The 17,218-nt window shown below is 46.0% G+C and overlaps 1 protein-coding gene across 5 annotated transcripts in view; it reads left to right on the forward strand.

Moving 5' to 3' along the window:
- The window catches only part of STK31 (serine/threonine kinase 31), a 369,252-nt gene that overhangs the window by 70,817 nt on the left and 281,217 nt on the right, over positions 1-17,218 (forward strand). For all 5 annotated transcript variants that reach the window (XM_040352870.1, XM_040352874.1, XM_040352872.1 and 2 more), the window contains one exon: positions 15,932-16,030. In XM_040352870.1, the coding sequence (XP_040208804.1) occupies positions 15,932-16,030 (99 nt within the window). The remainder of the gene's footprint in view (positions 1-15,931; positions 16,031-17,218) is intronic.

The raw sequence follows: 17,218 nt of genomic DNA on the forward strand, positions 1-17,218 counted from the left end.
GTTGAAGCGCACGCTTGTGGACGCTATGGTTGCGGGGGGAATGATGACGTCATCGACCGGAGACAGCAATGTGCGACGCGTTTCCGTGCATGTGCTGTGGTTCGATAGGGGAACGTACACACAGCGCGCACCTTTGTCAAGCTGGCTGTAGGGGTCACTACAGCACATTTTTATATGCCTCTCATAGGTTGCCATCTTGTGGCCAAATAGTATAATGTCCTCTATATAGAGGAATTGATACTATAAGAGATCTTTATTAAGCCAAAGAAGAAAAAAGATGGGGAGGGATTGCCGGATATTGGAAATACTATACGTGCATACATAACGCGCCAAAATTACAAAAAATATGGATAGAAATTATATATATAAAAACAAATTTTAATCATATATATAAAAATATTGGTCTATAAAAAAGTGAGGGTAACATTTTTAAATTTTAAATTTTTATTATGGTGGTGAAGTGTGGATATATGGAACAAAAAAAGGGGGGGGGGGATGAATGTGGTAACATAAAAATAATTGTAAAAGTAAAAATAAAAATAAAAAATATAAGGATAAAAATAAAAATAAAAATAAAAATCAATAATAAAAACGAAAATAAAAATAAAATTAAATATAAAGATGAACATAAAAAAAACTAAAAAACTAGAGGGAGACTTAATCTACAACAAACTAGGTAAATTCAGACGCGACATTAAGGACTACACAAGCAATAGAGTCTTTAGCTGGATGGACAAACAATCCAATACTATCACTCAAGCTTCCCAACAACACCCAGCTCAAGCTTTACCACAACTCAGAAGCCCTCCCAATACCACATTATGTTCACAACAACCTCCACCGTTAATGTCGCTCAATTTAAAAGACCCAATCCACTCCACTCACCATTTTAAATCCACACCGAACATAAAACCCATCCCTCCGAAAACACTCTCCTCAAAAAAACACTCGGGCACCAAGTCATCTCAAAATCAATTGATAGCAAAGTTGGGTTCTTTCTACAATCGTGACCAAGCCAAATATCTAGAGAGAAAACGTACCTCCAAGACTGATGGTGACAACGACCAATCATGTCATATGATCATGGGTTCCCCTAACCCAAATGATCCTATTTCCACCGACCCACCTCTAAACGCACCGTCGAGCACCAACAATACAGTACCTAATATCCCTTGCTTCGAAACATCTTCCATTCCATCCACTTGTGACTCCATCCCCAGCATGACAAATGCACGGATGGTTTCTGGTGGAAAAAACCACCCAACCGTCTCTCTTCCTCGGCCCGTTTCTCCTTTTTTAGGGGCACGCCCCTCTCCGGCCTCAAAAAGCAAAAGAAAGTTTTCAGAAGAGGTTGCAGAGGGGGCAGTAACAAACACAGAGGAGAAATTACCCAAATATCCCAAACGGTCAAAATCTACAACTTGTCCAAACACAACCTCACCACAGGTGAAACTTCCTTACTCAATCGAGGATTAAACTTTGCACCATCCAATAAGCCTGACCCATTTACACTTTTCAAAGATCTCAACAGATTTGTACGCAACCTCACTCTTAAGAGATTCTTTTTGATGAAAGACTCCAAAAACAGAGTGACTGAAGATATAAGTTCACTCGTGGGTCTATTAGACACATCCTCCAATAGTGTGGACATAGATTTTGACCTTGATCTTATTGATCAACTAGAAGTTCTAACTCAGCATGATCCTGATAACACCTTGGACCTGTTCACCCAACATCTACATTCCTCACCACCCATCATCCACACCACCCTGAAACCCATATCAAACTTCTATCCCTACCACTCAAAAGGACCCCATCTGACAACATTCTATAATATGGTGTTTTCAGATATTAAAAAGATGTGCACCAATCCTTCCCGCCAACCTTCACACTTAGGTTACCTTTCAACCGAAGAAAATGGAGCGTTACTATCTCTTTCTAAGAATGACAGTATAATCATTAAGACTGCTGATAAAGGCGGAGGTATAGTCATACAAGATCGTGCTGATTACATATCAGAAGCTGAACGCTTGTTGAATGACGTCTCCACTTACAAAAAACTCAGCCAGGACCCACTCCCACAGTTCCGCACCATCAAGGACGAACTAGTAAAAACTGCCACAAGGGATAACATTATCTCTAAAAAAGAGGCTTCTTTTATGATTAAAGAATTTTATAACACACCCTATTTTTATCATATTCCCAAAATCCATAAAAACACCACACACCCTCCTGGCAGACCTATCATTGCCGCCATGGATACTCTAACTTCAGGCCTCTCGAAATATATAGATCACTACCTACAACCATTGGCCCAAGGCCTACGTTCTTACATCCGAGACGGCTCACACCTTCTAGAGTCATTAAAAACCTATGTGTGGGAGAAGAATTACACATGGATGTCACTAGACGTATCATCTTTGTACACCTCGATCCCCCATGAGTTTGGCCTAGCTGCCACCTACCATTTCTTAGCAGAGAATCCATACATGAGCAATGCTCAAGCCAAATTTATTATGGATTGTACCCAATTCTGCTTAACACACAACTATTTTTTATTCAATGAAGACTTTTATCTACAAACCACGGGCACTGCGATGGGCGCAAATTTTGCTCCATCATACGCCAACCTAGCCATGGGGTTGTGGGAGGAGAGATACATTTGGTCCAACAATCCCCACTCCAGGCATTTGATATACTATGGCAGGTTCATAGATGATCTCATTATTATTTGGGATGGTGACACGGAAGAAACCCGAACTTTCGTAGACCACTGCAATAACAATCTGCATGGTCTATCATTCACATTTGTACATGATCAAAATAAATTAATATTCTTAGATCTTGAATTATATCACTATAATGGAAAAATCGAAGCAAGAACCCACTTCAAACCAACTGCAGGTAACTCACTACTCCACTACAAAAGCTGTCATCACAAAAAATGGATAGACAACATTCCCAAGGGCCAATTCTGCCGCCTTAAGCGAAATTGCACACAACATAAAGACTATGAAGATCAGAGTGTTTTTATGAAGAAAAAATTGCTTGACAAAAAATACCCAGCGTCCCTAGTTAACCAAGCGTACAACTATTACCATGATCCAAAACCTCCAACAACCGTCCAAAAAACAGTACCAATACAGCAGACCAGGTTCATAACAAAATTCCACACCAGTCATAAAGACATGGAAGCAATCCTCAAGAGACACTGGCCCATTCTATTAGAGGACGTACATCTAAAAACTATATTACCAGAAGTTCCCACCACCACCTACCGTCGAGCCACAAGCATTAAAAACAAAATCGCTCCGAGTAAATTGAAGAAAACACCCACACAAGAATTCGTCCCAATGATCTCTATACTAGGGATGTATCAATGCAAAAAACCCACTTGCAAAACTTGCAAATTTGTTGAACATGGGCAAAAGAGTTTTTGCAGCAAAGGAAAAACATATACATTCAAAGAATTCTACAACTGTGGGTCTGAATTCGTGATCTATGCCCTACACTGTCCTTGTGAACTTCTTTACGTTGGTCGAACCATAAGGCCTCTGCGCCAACGTTTTGGTGAACACAGAAGAAAGGTAGAGGGAGGCAGGGACAAACATAGTGTCCCACGTCATTTTCTAGAACACCATAACAAATCGACTGATGGTCTGAGAGTGTGGATAATAGAGCAAATACCCAACAAACTAACTGAAGCTGAAAGATTCCATCGACTATGCGAAAGAGAAACTTTCTGGATATATACTCTCGATGCCCTTAGGCCAGGAGGCCTTAATGAAGAGCTTGAAGTCTCCACCATCCTTTAGAATTTTTTATCCATCATTTTTTATCCATCATCTTTCCGTCCTGTTCCGTCCATTTTTTCATTTTATATATATATATGTTTTATATATATATATATATATATATATATATATATATATATATATATATATATATATATATATATATATATATATATATATATATATATATATATACACATATAATTATACCCAATTTTTATCCACATTTACATTTCTAAACATATAATACAATATATCTTATATTACACACCCTCCTTACATATATTTTATATAATTTTCATATAATTTCATATAATATAATCTATTTTCAACTACACCAATAAAATTTATTTCCATAACACCTTTCCTCATCCTCACTTTTATTTTTATTTTTATTTTTATTTTTGCTTTTATGTTCATCTTTATATTTAATTTTATTTTTATTTTCGTTTTTATTATTGATTTTTATTTTTATTTTTATTTTTGTCCTTATTTTTTATTTTTATTTTTACTTTTACAATTATTTTTATTTTTATGTTACCACATTCATCCCCCCCCTTTTTTTGTTCCATATATCCACACTTCACCACCATAATAAAAATTTAAAATTTAAAAATGTTACCCTCACTTTTTTATAGACCAATATTTTTATATATATGATTAAAATTTGTTTTTATATATATAATTTCTATCCATATTTTTTGTAATTTTGGCGCGTTATGTATGCACGTATAGTATTTCCAATATCCGGCAATCCCTCCCCATCTTTTTTCTTCTTTGGCTTAATAAAGATCTCTTATAGTATCAATTCCTCTATATAGAGGACATTATACTATTTGGCCACAAGATGGCAACCTATGAGAGGCATATAAAAATGTGCTGTAGTGACCCCTACAGCCAGCTTGACAAAGGTGCGCGCTGTGTGTACGTTCCCCTATCGAACCACAGCACATGCACGGAAACGCGTCGCACATTGCTGTCTCCGGTCGATGACGTCATTATTCCCCCCGCAACCATAGCGTCCACAAGCGTGCGCTTCAACGTGCGCTCCGGCGGCTCCTCTGGCACATTTGTGCGCTCACATCCTCACAACCAAGCGCATGAACCCAGCTAGACAACACCAGCAACACAGCCAAATACCAGCGCTGTGACAGAGACCCAAGGACACTCAAATCTATCGGTTGGGCCCTGACGGAATCACAGGACAACAAACCACATGCCTGAAACTTTACAAATACAGTGAGTACTTTTATTTCTATCTCCAATACAAATAAATAGCTGTACAGTTTAACCAATGGCGCCTGCTCCTCTTTGATTGTTTCTTTCATCATATGCTACCTATTAGTGCCATCTATCGGTGCCACACATCAGTGCCAGCCACCTCACCTATTAGTGCCCATCAGCGCCAGTCACAGTTAGTGCCCATAAGTGCCGCCTATCAGTGCCAGCCACCTGTCAGTGCCACCTATCGGTCCCCATCTGTCAAACTGACACATGACATTGAAAAAAAAGTATCGGTATTCGGTATCGGCGAGTACTTGGAAAAAAGTATCGGTACTTGTACTCGGTCTTAAAAAAGTGGTATCGGGACAACCCTAGATAATAATGGTCCTGTGTCAGGTCTCAAAATCGAGTTGACCGTTACAAGTCATGCTGGGGGAGGATGACGAGGAGCTCTCCCCGGTTGAGGAGGAAACATCCCCGAGGCCAGTGCATCCTGACCTGGATGTACCCAGGGGTGCACTTGGCACCGCCCAGTTACAGGATCCTACCTTCGTCAACGCTCGAGAGCAGGTTTCTGTCATTGATGGGGTTTCACAAATACCAGGTGCAGATCAGAGGTTTCCTCATTTTGCGTTGAAGGGGGACCTAGTCTATCGAGTGGCTGAAAGCCGAGGGGAACCCATAGAGCAGTTGCTGGTCCCTCAACCGTATAGGCGGATGGTCCTTGATCTAGCCCACAACGACGCACTGGGATGCCCAAAGAAGTGTATATAACCGGTCGGCTAAAGTGAGACAGTTCCAAGTAGGAGACATGGTAGCTGTCCTAATAGCCACAGTGGAGAGCAAGTTCTTGGCCAAGTGGCAAGGTCCGTTTTTGAAGTAGTGGAGAAAGTGGGTGAGGTAAACTATAAAGTACACCAACCAGGAAAAGGAAAACCCTACCAAATTTATCACGTAAATTTATTGAAGCTCTGGAGAGACAGAGAACCGGTGTCCACGGTGGTGGCGGTACAGTCAGGGGACCATGTAGGGATCAACCTAGGCCCCAAACCCAGCAAGTAAAAGTTTCTTCAAAGAAATAGGGACATGTTTTCAGGGTTGCCGGGGCTCACCAATGTCATCGAGCATGACATCGTGACCGAGCCTAAGGTGAAAATCCAGCTTAACCACTTCCCGACCGCCGCATATATATGTACGTCCACAGAATGGCACGTCCTTGCCTTATAGCGAGTGGGGGGTCCGATCGTGACCCCCCCCCCGCTACATGCGGCGGTCGGATTCCCGCGGGGAGCGATATGGGACGACGACGCGGCTATATGTTTATAGCCGCTCCGTCGTGATTACTCCCCGGAGCTGAAGAACGGGGAGAGCCGTATGTAAACACGGCTTCCCCGTGCTTCACTATGGCGCTGCATCGATCGAGTGATCCGTTATATAGCGAGACTCGATCGATGACGTCAGTCCTACAGCCACACCCCCCTACAGTTGTAAACGCACACTAAGTGAACACTAACTCCTACAGCGCCCCCTGTGGTTAACTCCCAAACTGCAACTGTCATTTTCACAATAAACAATGCAATTTAAATGCATTTTTTGCTGTGAAAATGACAATGGTCCCAAAAATGTGTCAAAATTGTCCGAAGTGTCCGCCATAATGTCGCAGTCACGAAAAAAATCGCTGATCGCCGCCATTAGTAGTAAAAAATTTTTTTTTTTATAAAAATGCAATAAAACTATCCCCTATTTTGTAAACGCTATAAATTTTGCGCAAACCAATCGATAAACGCCTATTGCGATTTTTTTTTTTTTTTTTCCAAAAATAGGTAGAATACGTATCGGCCTAAACTGAGGAAAACATTTTTTTTAATGTTTTTTTTTGGGATATTTATTATAGCAAAAAGTAAAAAATATTGATTTTTTTTTTCAAAATTGTCGCTCTATTTTTGTTTATAGCGCAAAAAATAAAAACCGCAGATGTGATCAAATACCACCAAAAAAAATCTCTTATTTGTGGGGGAAAAAGGACGCCAATTTTGTTTGGGAGCCACGTCGCACGACTGCGCAATTGTCTGTTAAAGCGACGCAGTGCCGAATCGCAAAACCTGGCCTGGGCATTTAGCTGCCTAAAGGTCCGGGGCTTAAGTGGTTAAACCCTACCGTATCCCAGAAGCTCATAGAGTGGCAGTGTCTGGAGAGGTTAAAAGGATGATCGAACTTGGGGTCATCGAAGAGTCGCAGAGTGAGTGGTCAAGTCCGATCGTCTTGGTGCCCAAAGCCAATTTTCCTTACCGCTTCTGCAACGACTTTCGAAAACTTAACAAAGTCTCCAAGTTCGATGCATGCCCCATGCCACGGGTAGATGAGCTGATTGAGAGGTTCGGTCCTCCCAGGTACATCACCATGCTGGACCTCACAAAAGGTTACTGGCAGATTTCCCTGACCAAGGAGGCCAGGGAGAGAACAGTTTTCTCTACCCCGGAAGGCCACTTCCAGTATAAGAGAATGCCGTTTGGTCTACACTCCGCCCCATTCCAAAGGGCCATAGACAAAACGTTGCATCCACACCAACGGTATGCCTCCGTTTACCTGGATGACAGTCATTTTCAGCAAGGATTGGGAGTCCCATCTTCCCCGGGTTCAAGCAGTGGTAGACTCCTTGAGAAGGGCAGGGTTCACCATCAATCCGGAGAAGTGTGCGGTTGGGGTGGAGGAAGCCAAGTATCCAGGATACACTGTAGGTAGAGGGCTAGTGAAGCCCCAAATAAGTAAGGTAGAGGCCATACAGGACTGCCCCCGCCCCCTAACAAAAACAAGTCAGAGCGTTTTTAGGCCTAGTTGGATACTATAGGATGTTTGTCCCCAACTTCGCCACCATTGCGGTACCGTTGACTGACCTCACCAAAGGCCGAAAGTCGGTGATGATCAAATGGAATGCCAAGGCTGAAAAAGCTTTTCAAATGCTTAAGACAGCACTGTGCCAGGATCCGGTGCTAGTAGTGCCGGATTTTGTGAAGAATTTAGTGCAGACAGATGCCTCAAGTGAAGGGCTAGGAGCAGTTCTGTCTCAAGAAATCAACGGAGAACGGAGAAGAGCACCCAATAGTTTTTTCTTGGTAGTAAACTGACACCAGCTGAGAAACTATGCGGTGGTGGAACGCAAATTTCTTGCCATCAAGTGGGCTTTTGACTCCCTACGGTATTTTCGGTATTTTCTCCTAGGTAGGAGGTTTCGCTTAATATCAGACCATGCTCCTCTTACGTGGATGAGACAGAACAAGCACACCAATGCCAGGGTGGTTTCTGTCTCTTCAGGAGTTCAACTTCAAGGTAGAGCACAGACCCGGGAGACAGCATCAGAATGCCGATGCCCTCTCCCGAGTCCACTGTATGATGGCGAGTGGTGCCTCCAACACCTCCGCGTTGAGGCAGAGGGGGGGGGGGGGGGTGGATATGTACAGGACGCCAGGTTTGGGTCCTGGTCGGACGCTATGTGGCGCCAATATTTGGAGTGTGGTCCCTTTTTAAGGCAGTGGTGTAGGTTTCAGGAGGTCACCCAGAGGGGGTGAGAAATTCCGGGAAATAAAAATTGATCCAGAGAGGACGGTCTTACAGTCCTCTGTCCTTGTTAATGTCATTTGGGGCCCGGAATTTCGGAGGCTCTAAAGTGACATTTGGGAGGGAAAGAGCCGCCTCTCCTGACCCCGGGCTGTCATGCACACAGGGGGTTAAAAACGTCCAGGAAATTGGCCTAAAGGACAGGAAGTGCTGATAGAGGGTGTGGAGGAGTTTGGGAGTGGACCTGTCTGCAGAAGCTGTGCACTGCTGAGGAGGACTGGAAGTTCTGCCTAAACCGTATGTGCCTTTGTTTTGCTTTATTTGCTGTGCTGAAGAAAAACTTACTTTTTCTTCATTTATGCTGGAGACGAGCAGGACTTTTTTGCTTTTAATGTTTTTCCCTGTGTGCTGAAGAAAGCGTTGTTTTTTTTGTTTTGGTCACAAATAAAACCCTTTTTGTTCACCGTTGCGCTTTACGCACTTAATCTCGCAGAGCTAAAGAACCCCCAAAGTTCACAATAAATCTATATATAGTGATATGGGGGTGTTTAGCTCAAGTGGTAAATGCATTTTTTCAGCGAGCCCACAGCAGTCAGTTATCAGGTTTGAGGGCATGGCAGCCCATTTTTATTAAAAGGAAACAAAATAAAAGTTCACACATAGGAATTCCCACGCAGGGGTTCTTCTCCAGTAAATTCCCATAACAGGAAATGCCAAGCCTCCTGGCTCCTAGGCTTACTTTGCCTTGCAGTTACCTGCTAAACCGGCCTACTCCTGGCCTCAACAGGGTTCTCCAGCCCTTTTGGTTAGCTCACTGTCTCAGACTTCCTTCAGCCCCCTTGGACTTGCTAGTCACCTCAGCTCTACCAGCCTCCCAGTCCATCAGGCACGCAGTCCTCCCACACCAGGGATGTAGTCTCACAAAAGCAGACCGCTTTCCACACCCAGGACTGTCTTCATACAGCAGCATTGACAAGCTGCATACACTCCACCTTCCTCCACTCACTGCTCTCCCCAACCCCTCGTTATATGGGCTGTGCGCACCTGGGAACTCAACCTGCTGGCTATTTATAAGACCTGGACACAGGGTTGGAGATCCCATCCCACCCAAGTCTGTGGGATCTCCAAACTACACAGCCCCATTCAAAATGGTCAAATCCTGGAGACCTTAGGGAATTATCCTGTTAGGAGATTGACCAGGCAGAAAACAGCATGTTAAGTGTGTTAAAACACAGTACAGTACCGACCAGGGGGCGGTCCCCGGGTGCATCCCCTTTTCCCTGCATCTGCAGCCTCATTTTTTTGACCTGGCTCCCTGTGGGCCCATGTGGCCTGTGGATTTTTTTGCTTTTCTTTTGCTTTTTTCTGCATTTTTGGATCCTGAGATCTACAATCAACTGCCGACTGGTTGACAGGCTGGATCCTCGATCCTTGTAGTCCCCCCCAGTTCAACCATCGAGTGCGTGCTGGCCTTTTAGCTACGCGATGGGCCGTCCACGACATGCCCCGTTGCTCCAGGGTTGGCCAGTGGGCTATATGCTCCAGGGAATGATATGACCGGGCTCTGACTGTGTCACAGTGTCCCGGGCCGACAGCCATGCGGTAAACGCGCGGACGTTGGTTCTGTCCGGGATGCCTTCAGCCGGTCGTCACGGGATGGATAAGTAGCAGTCCCCCTGCTTCGGCAGGGTGGTACGGCTGGGAATTCCTGGGGTGGTCGATAGAGAGTCCACCCTGCTTTTCCTCTCTCCCTTCCTCCACTCATCCCTAGGCTCTGGGTAGCTTTGTTGGCTGCTAGGTGGGGGTTCACCTGGTGGGGCTCCCTCCTAGGACTGGGGGCTGTGTGGCGGGTCCGCTCTCGGGGGGGTGCTTTTTTGCCAGGTTTGCGGAGGGGACTGCCTTGGGGTCCCACGTGTTCGCTGCTGTGTGTGAGTTTTTTTTATTGCACTCGTGGACGCCATTTTGGCGGCGCCTGGCGCTTTTATCTGGTGTCGGCGGCCATTTTCTTTTAGCCCGCATGCTCTGCTTACAGAGGCAGGTCGGCGGCCATTTTGGGAGATGTATTTTGCCTCTAGTGGCTGGAATATCGGCGCAAACGGCTCTGCACACTTCCTCAGGAACGGAACGGCGCGGGGAAGCACCTAGGAGGCGGACGGCAGCTGTACAGGCCTGGTCGGGGTGGTGAGTCCTCTGGGGGGTCCCCTGTCTCTCTGCTGCGGCCTGGAGGGTCGTCTGTGGGTCTTGCCTTAGATACCTAAAGGGTGACAAAGGGTGGATCAACATGGCGTCAGAACTGGACGCATCTCCCCCAGACATGCCTGAATTAACCTCGGTGCACCTGCGGTCTCTGTGGACGCTATGGCGGCAGTCCTGGAGGCGTTTGTCGCCCGGGTGTAAGCCGCGCGTGGTCGGGGGGGGGGGGGGGGTGGGGGGGGTTAAAAAGCGCCCCCTCCCCCCGTCTTTTTCAGGGGATGCCTCTGACACGGAATCAGGCCCAGCTACTGAGTGAGGATGACTCTGCATCAGGATCGGCGCATGATAGGGCGCTGGTAGGAGATCTTATCACCGCGGTTCGGGATACTCTTAACCACTTAAGGACCGGACCAATATGCTGCTAAATGACCCAAGGGGTTTTTACAATTCGGCACTGTCGCTTTAACAGACAATTGCGCGGTCGTGCGACGTGGCTACCAAACAAAATTCGCGTCCTTTTCCCCCCACAAATAGAGCTTTCTTTTGGTGGTATTTGATCACCTCTGCCGTTTTTATTTTTTGCGCTATAAACAAAAATAGAGCGACAATTTTGAAAAAAATGCTATATTTTTTACTTTTTGCTATAATAAATATCCCCCAAAAACATATATAACATTTTTTTCCCCCTCAGTTTAGGCCGATACGTAATCTTCTACCTATTTTTGGTAAAAAAAAAATCGCAATAAGCGTTTATCGATTGGTTTGCGCAAAATTTATAGCGTTTACAAAATAGGGGATAGTTTTTTATTTATTTTTTTTACTACTAATGGCGGCGATCAACCATTTTTTTTCGTGACTGCGACATTATGGCGGACACTTCGGACAATTTTGACACATTTTTGGGACCATTGTCATTTTCACAGCAAAAAATGTATTTAAATTGCATTGTTTATTGTGAAAATGACAGTTGCAGTTTGGGAGTTAACCACAGGGGGCGCTGTAGGAGTTAGGGTTCACCTAGTGTGTGTTTACAACTGTAGGGGGGTGTGGCTGTAGGACTGACGTCATCGATCGAGTCTCCCTTTAAAAGGGATCACTCGATCGATGCAGCCGCCACAGTGAAGCACGGGGAAGCCGTGTTTATATACGGCTCTCCCCGTTCTTCAGCTCCGGGGAGCGATCGCGACGGAGCGGCTATAAATAGCCGCGCCATCGTCCCGGATCGCTCCCCGCGGGAATCCGACCGCCGCATGTAGCGGGGGGGGGGGGGTCGATCGGACCCCCGACCCACGTCTAGGCAGGGACGTACAGGTACGCCAATGTGCCTGTACGTGCCATTCTGCCGACGTATATCTACATGCGGCAGTCGGGAAGTGGTTAAAATGGAGGATTCGGCGGAGACATCAGAGATGTCGGCCCCTTTTTGGGTTCCGTAAGCGGGCCCGCACTGCTAAGGTGTTTCCTTGAGTTCCTTATCTTGAAAAGCTTTTGTACAAGGAATGGGATCGGCCGCAAAAGTTATTTTCTGCCCCAAAATGTTTAGCGGTCCGTTATCCGTTTGAGGTGACTTTCCTGAAAAAATAGACCTCTCCTCCGTCATTTGACTCCCCTGTGTCCTGACTGAACAAGGCTACCATGTTACCTGTGGAAGGGGCTCCTGCCTTCAAGGACCCCGTAGATAGGAGGGCTGTGGCCCCCTCCAAGTTCACGGTGGGGTCAGCGGTGCGACCGGCCGGGGCTTTAGTATCTCAGACACTTACTGAATGGGCTAAGATGTTGTGTCAGGGGTTGGAGGAGCATCAGGCTTCTCTGGACTGTGTGGCGCTGGCTGATCAGTTAGTGTAGGGCCTAAAATTTGTCTGCGTGTCAGCCCTGGGTACACTTCCCTTGCTCTCCAGAGCCTCGGTCTATGCGGTGGTGTTGCGCCGCCTGATCTGGCTGAAGTGTTGGTCCGCGGACCAGTTTTCTAAGAAGGCCTTGGTGGACTTGCCCTTTCAGGATGAAAGGCTGTTTGGGGCTTCTCTGGATGACATTTTTAAAGATGCCACAGGAGGTAAGAGCACTCTGCGCCCACAATCCAGTAAAGGCAAGGAGCCTCGCCGTAGGCAGGGGCTTTTACCACCTACAAGCGTTTTTTTTTTCGTCCGCCTGGTGCTGCAGGTAAATGCTCCCAGGCCGCTAAGACGCCCACTGAAGGGCAGAAACACCTATGGTTCCGCAAGCCCAACAAGCCTGCGGAAAAATCTGTCCGCGTGAAGGTCTGCCCCCACCCGTCTCTCGGGTGGGTGGCCGACTTCGCGACTCGGATGTCCCTTCTTTCCGACCGGTGGGTTTGCGAGGTTGTTTCCTCAGGGTACAAGAAAGTTTCTCTCTTGGCCACCGAACATATTTTTTTTCCCTCCTAGCTTCCTCCGGGTCGTCGGGAGGCCCTGTTTGGGGCTGTACAGGATCTGTTGGTGAGGGGGGTGATCGTGCCGGTTCCATCACAGGAACGGTTTCAGGGGTTTTACTCCAATCTGTTTGTGGTCCCCACGAAGGAAGGGTTCTGTCCAATCATGGATCAAGGCCCTCAACTGCTTTGTCGGAGTGCAAAGGTTCTGGATGGAATCGGTTCGCTCTGTTGTCGCGGTGCTCCATCTGGCTCCATAGGCGACGCTTTAATTTATTTTTACGGTTACCAGGTTAGAGTTAGAGGACTTCCGTATGCGTTTTCTTTGTTGCGTGAGCTCGCGGGGAAGGGGGCGCTTTTAACCACTTCAGCCCCGGACCATATTGCTGGTCAATGACCGGGCCACTTTTTGCGATTTGGCACTGCTTAGCTTTAACTGACAATTGCGCGGTCGTGCGACGTGACTCCCAAACAAAATCGGCGTCCTTTTTTTCCCCCCACAAAGAGAGCTTTCTTTTGGTGGCATTTGATCACCTCTGCGGTTTTTAGTTTTTGCGCTATAAACAAAAATGGAGCGAAAATTTCGAAAAAATGAATAATTTTTACTTTTTGCTATAATAAATCCCCCCCCCCCCCAAAAAAAATAAAATATATATATTTCCTCAGTTTAGGCCGATAGGTATTCTTCTACATGTTTTATGTTAAAAAAAATCGCAACAAGCGATTGGTTTGCGCAAAAGTTATAGCGTTTTTAAAATAGGGGATAGTTTTGAAATTTTTATTATTTTTTTAACTAGTAATGGCGGCGATCAGCGATTTTTATCGGTACTGCGACATTATGGCGGACACTTTGGACACTTTTGACACATTTTTGGGACCATCAGCATTTTTTTCGCGATCAGTGCTATAAAAATGCATTGATTACTATAAAAATGCCACTTGGCAGTGAAGGGGTTAACACTAGGGATTAATTATGTTCCCTGGGTGTGTTCTAACTGAAGGGAGGGGGGGGTGGGACTGACATGGGGAAATGGCAAATCGCTGTTCATACATTGTATGAACAGACAATAGGTAATTTCCCCCCCCTGACCCCCGATCCCGCCTTTGCACTTAAGGCCTCATTCACACAGGCGGACTCCGTCGCTACGGAGTCCGCCTGCTCCCTTCAGCTCAGCCCGCAGATCTCCGCTGAGCCGACGGATGACAAGCTCCTCTCTGCTCACTGAGCGGCGAGGGGCTTGTCGGGCACCGCTGTCCTCCTATGGAGCGATCTGATGAAAACGGACAGCATGTTCGTTTTCATCAAATCTTACCCGTTCCGATCCTCATGGACGGATGGGGACGTGGCCCCCATACGTCTGTTTTTAGCGAATCGGATCGGATGTCAGCGGGCATGTATCCGCTGACATCCGACGCTCCATAGCAATGCATGGAGCGGCCGTTCAGGTCCGTGATAGACGGACCCGAAACGGCCCATAGTGTGAATGAGGCCTAAAAGTATTCAAATCGCCCAAAACTGCTATTCTGCATACTGTGTATTTTTTTAAAATCCGGTGCCATTGGCAGCCGAGTAACCCGGAAGTGACGTCATGGCTTTGCTTCCGTGTTTACGTTGAGGAGACTGGATCAAAGCTTTTTACGGCTTCGTTCCAGTCCGGGGCTAGTCCTGGAGGCGGCGGATCGTAGATCGGGTCTCCCGGTGGGACGGGAGACCCAGTCAATTGCGGGATGTCCCCTCCCGCACCTCCGGTATAACAACCAAGCGGCTTTTAGCCGCATCGCTTGTTATGCCTGGATTGCCAATCGCCAGCTCTAAACGGTACTGGGATGATTCCTGCATCTCGATATAATCCCCGAAAGCCGAGGACGCATATATGCGTACGCTCGCCGGGAAAGGATTAATTACCACTGTGGTTTTCAAACAAAAAAATATAATTTAAAAAAAAAAAAATTATAAAATGTTTCATATTTTTGTTATAAAATTTTGCAAATGGGTAATTTTTCTCCTTCATTGATATGCGCTGATGAGGCTGCACTGGTGGGGACAGATAAGGCAGTTACTGATGGGCCCTGATGGGTGGCCCTGATGAGTAGCACGAATAGGGGACACTGATGGGCACTGGTAGGTGAAAATGATGGGCAGCACTGTTGATGAGGCACTACTGTTGTGCACTGATAGGTGGCACTGACAGGTGGCACACAGCGGCAGCTCTTCCTGATTGGACCGATGTCCCTCCGTCAGTCGCCGGTGATCGGCTTTCACGCTATGAGCGTAAGGAGAAAAATAGCTGATTACCGACTCTGTTTACATCACATGATCAGCTGTCATTTTCTGACAGCTGATCACATTGTAAGGGGTCGGGATCGACTCCTTACTCCGATCTGTGATTCAGCGTGTCTCGTAGACTCGCTGATCACAGAGAGAGCTGCTTGAGCACGGGAAGACGTCTATTGACGGCCTCCCGGCAAAGTAGGTCCGTGCCTTAGACGTCATTCAGCTATAGCGCAGATGTGAAGAGGTTACATTTTGTTTGGGTACAGTAATTGCCATTCAAAGTGCAAAAGCTGGGCAGGAAGGGTGTATAAGTGCCCTGTATTGAAGTGGTTAAAATGTTTACTTTTAATTTTGTGTGCTAAAAACAGAAAAAATGGCTCTGGCAGCAAAATGATTAAACCAAGATCTGGTACAGTATAATGCAGATTTTGACCTAACATTGCATATAGACTGCTACTTTAGACAAAGAACAAATAATGAGACTGTACTTTGTTTACTTAGTCTTTTAACAGAATTCAGGAGATTTCGAAGATCAGTGAATCTTTGGCCACAGCTTGCCCTACGATGAGTCCCGTGTTTGGAATCCCCAATCTTGACAAGGTATGATTGATGCATGAATATTCTTGTAATGCTTAGTATATTTTTAAGCAATGTTAAAGTGGTTATAAACTCTGTTGCACTACTTGTACTTACCTACAAGTAAGCCTACTTTAAGGCTTACCTGTAGGTACTGTGAATATCGCCAAAACTTATTCAGAGTGCATGCAGCTGACATTATTGGCATTATTGGTAAGGTATGGCTTACAGTGCCCTACCCTCAGAGCCCGTGCCAGTAACGGCTGCTCCCGCGTGCATGTGCAGGAGTGATGTCATTGCAGCTCCCGCCACTCACCACTGGAGCCCAGGAACCCTGAACAAACACTGGTGGAAGATGTCGGCGGCCTCAGCAGTGAGCAAGCACCGCTGGAAGGGCTTGGTTCTACAGCAAGTATTTCATAATGTGCTAGTATGCGATGCATACTGGCACATTATGCTGTTGTCTTATTTATTTATTTTTTTTATTCAGCGGTTTACAACCACTTTAACTTGACCACTTGATATAGCTGGGTATAGTTTATGGTCTGTTCAGTGCTTAACTACTTGACACCTGTAGGACGTCCTGGGGTTACAGTTTTACTTTCCCTTTCTAGTCACGTCCGGCTCCATCTCTTTGTTTACCAAAAGCCGATCAGACTGATCTGTGTCTGATCGGCTGCATGAGAGGTCCGAGGTCCACATATGACTGGGCTGTGGCGTTGTCTCACTCACAGTGGACCGGGCCGACAGCTACCTCCATTGCGGTTGTAGTTCTGTCAGGAATGCGTTAGCGAGTCCTCGCTCGGACGGGTAAGTACAGTCCCTCCTGTTTCGGTGGGTTGGTACGGCTGGGCATTCCTGGGATTCGGGGGTCCCTTCTCCCTTCCCTGCTCCTTTTTCCCTTGCTGCATTGCTAACATTGCCGCTGTCAGGGGGGAGGGGGTCTTCCTGAGGGGACTGTGTTATCTGGCCTGTGTATTTTTCACTGTTAAAAAGCCCTGATTACCCTGTATTATACTTCAGCGAGTAGTTAGACGCTGACTGATTGGTGATCCTTACCCATCTGTAACGGTTTTGTATGGTCATTATATCTCATATGCTCATTGCAATGTATCTGTGTCTTATCCTTAAATAGAAGATTTAAAAAAAAAAGCCCTAGGAGGCTTTTCCTGTTTAAATGCGGCATTTTCCTGCCATTTGACACACAGGTCC

The sequence above is a fragment of the Rana temporaria genome, chromosome 5 (genome assembly GCF_905171775.1).
Source record: "Rana temporaria chromosome 5, aRanTem1.1, whole genome shotgun sequence".
NCBI classification, from domain to species: domain Eukaryota; kingdom Metazoa; phylum Chordata; class Amphibia; order Anura; family Ranidae; genus Rana; species Rana temporaria.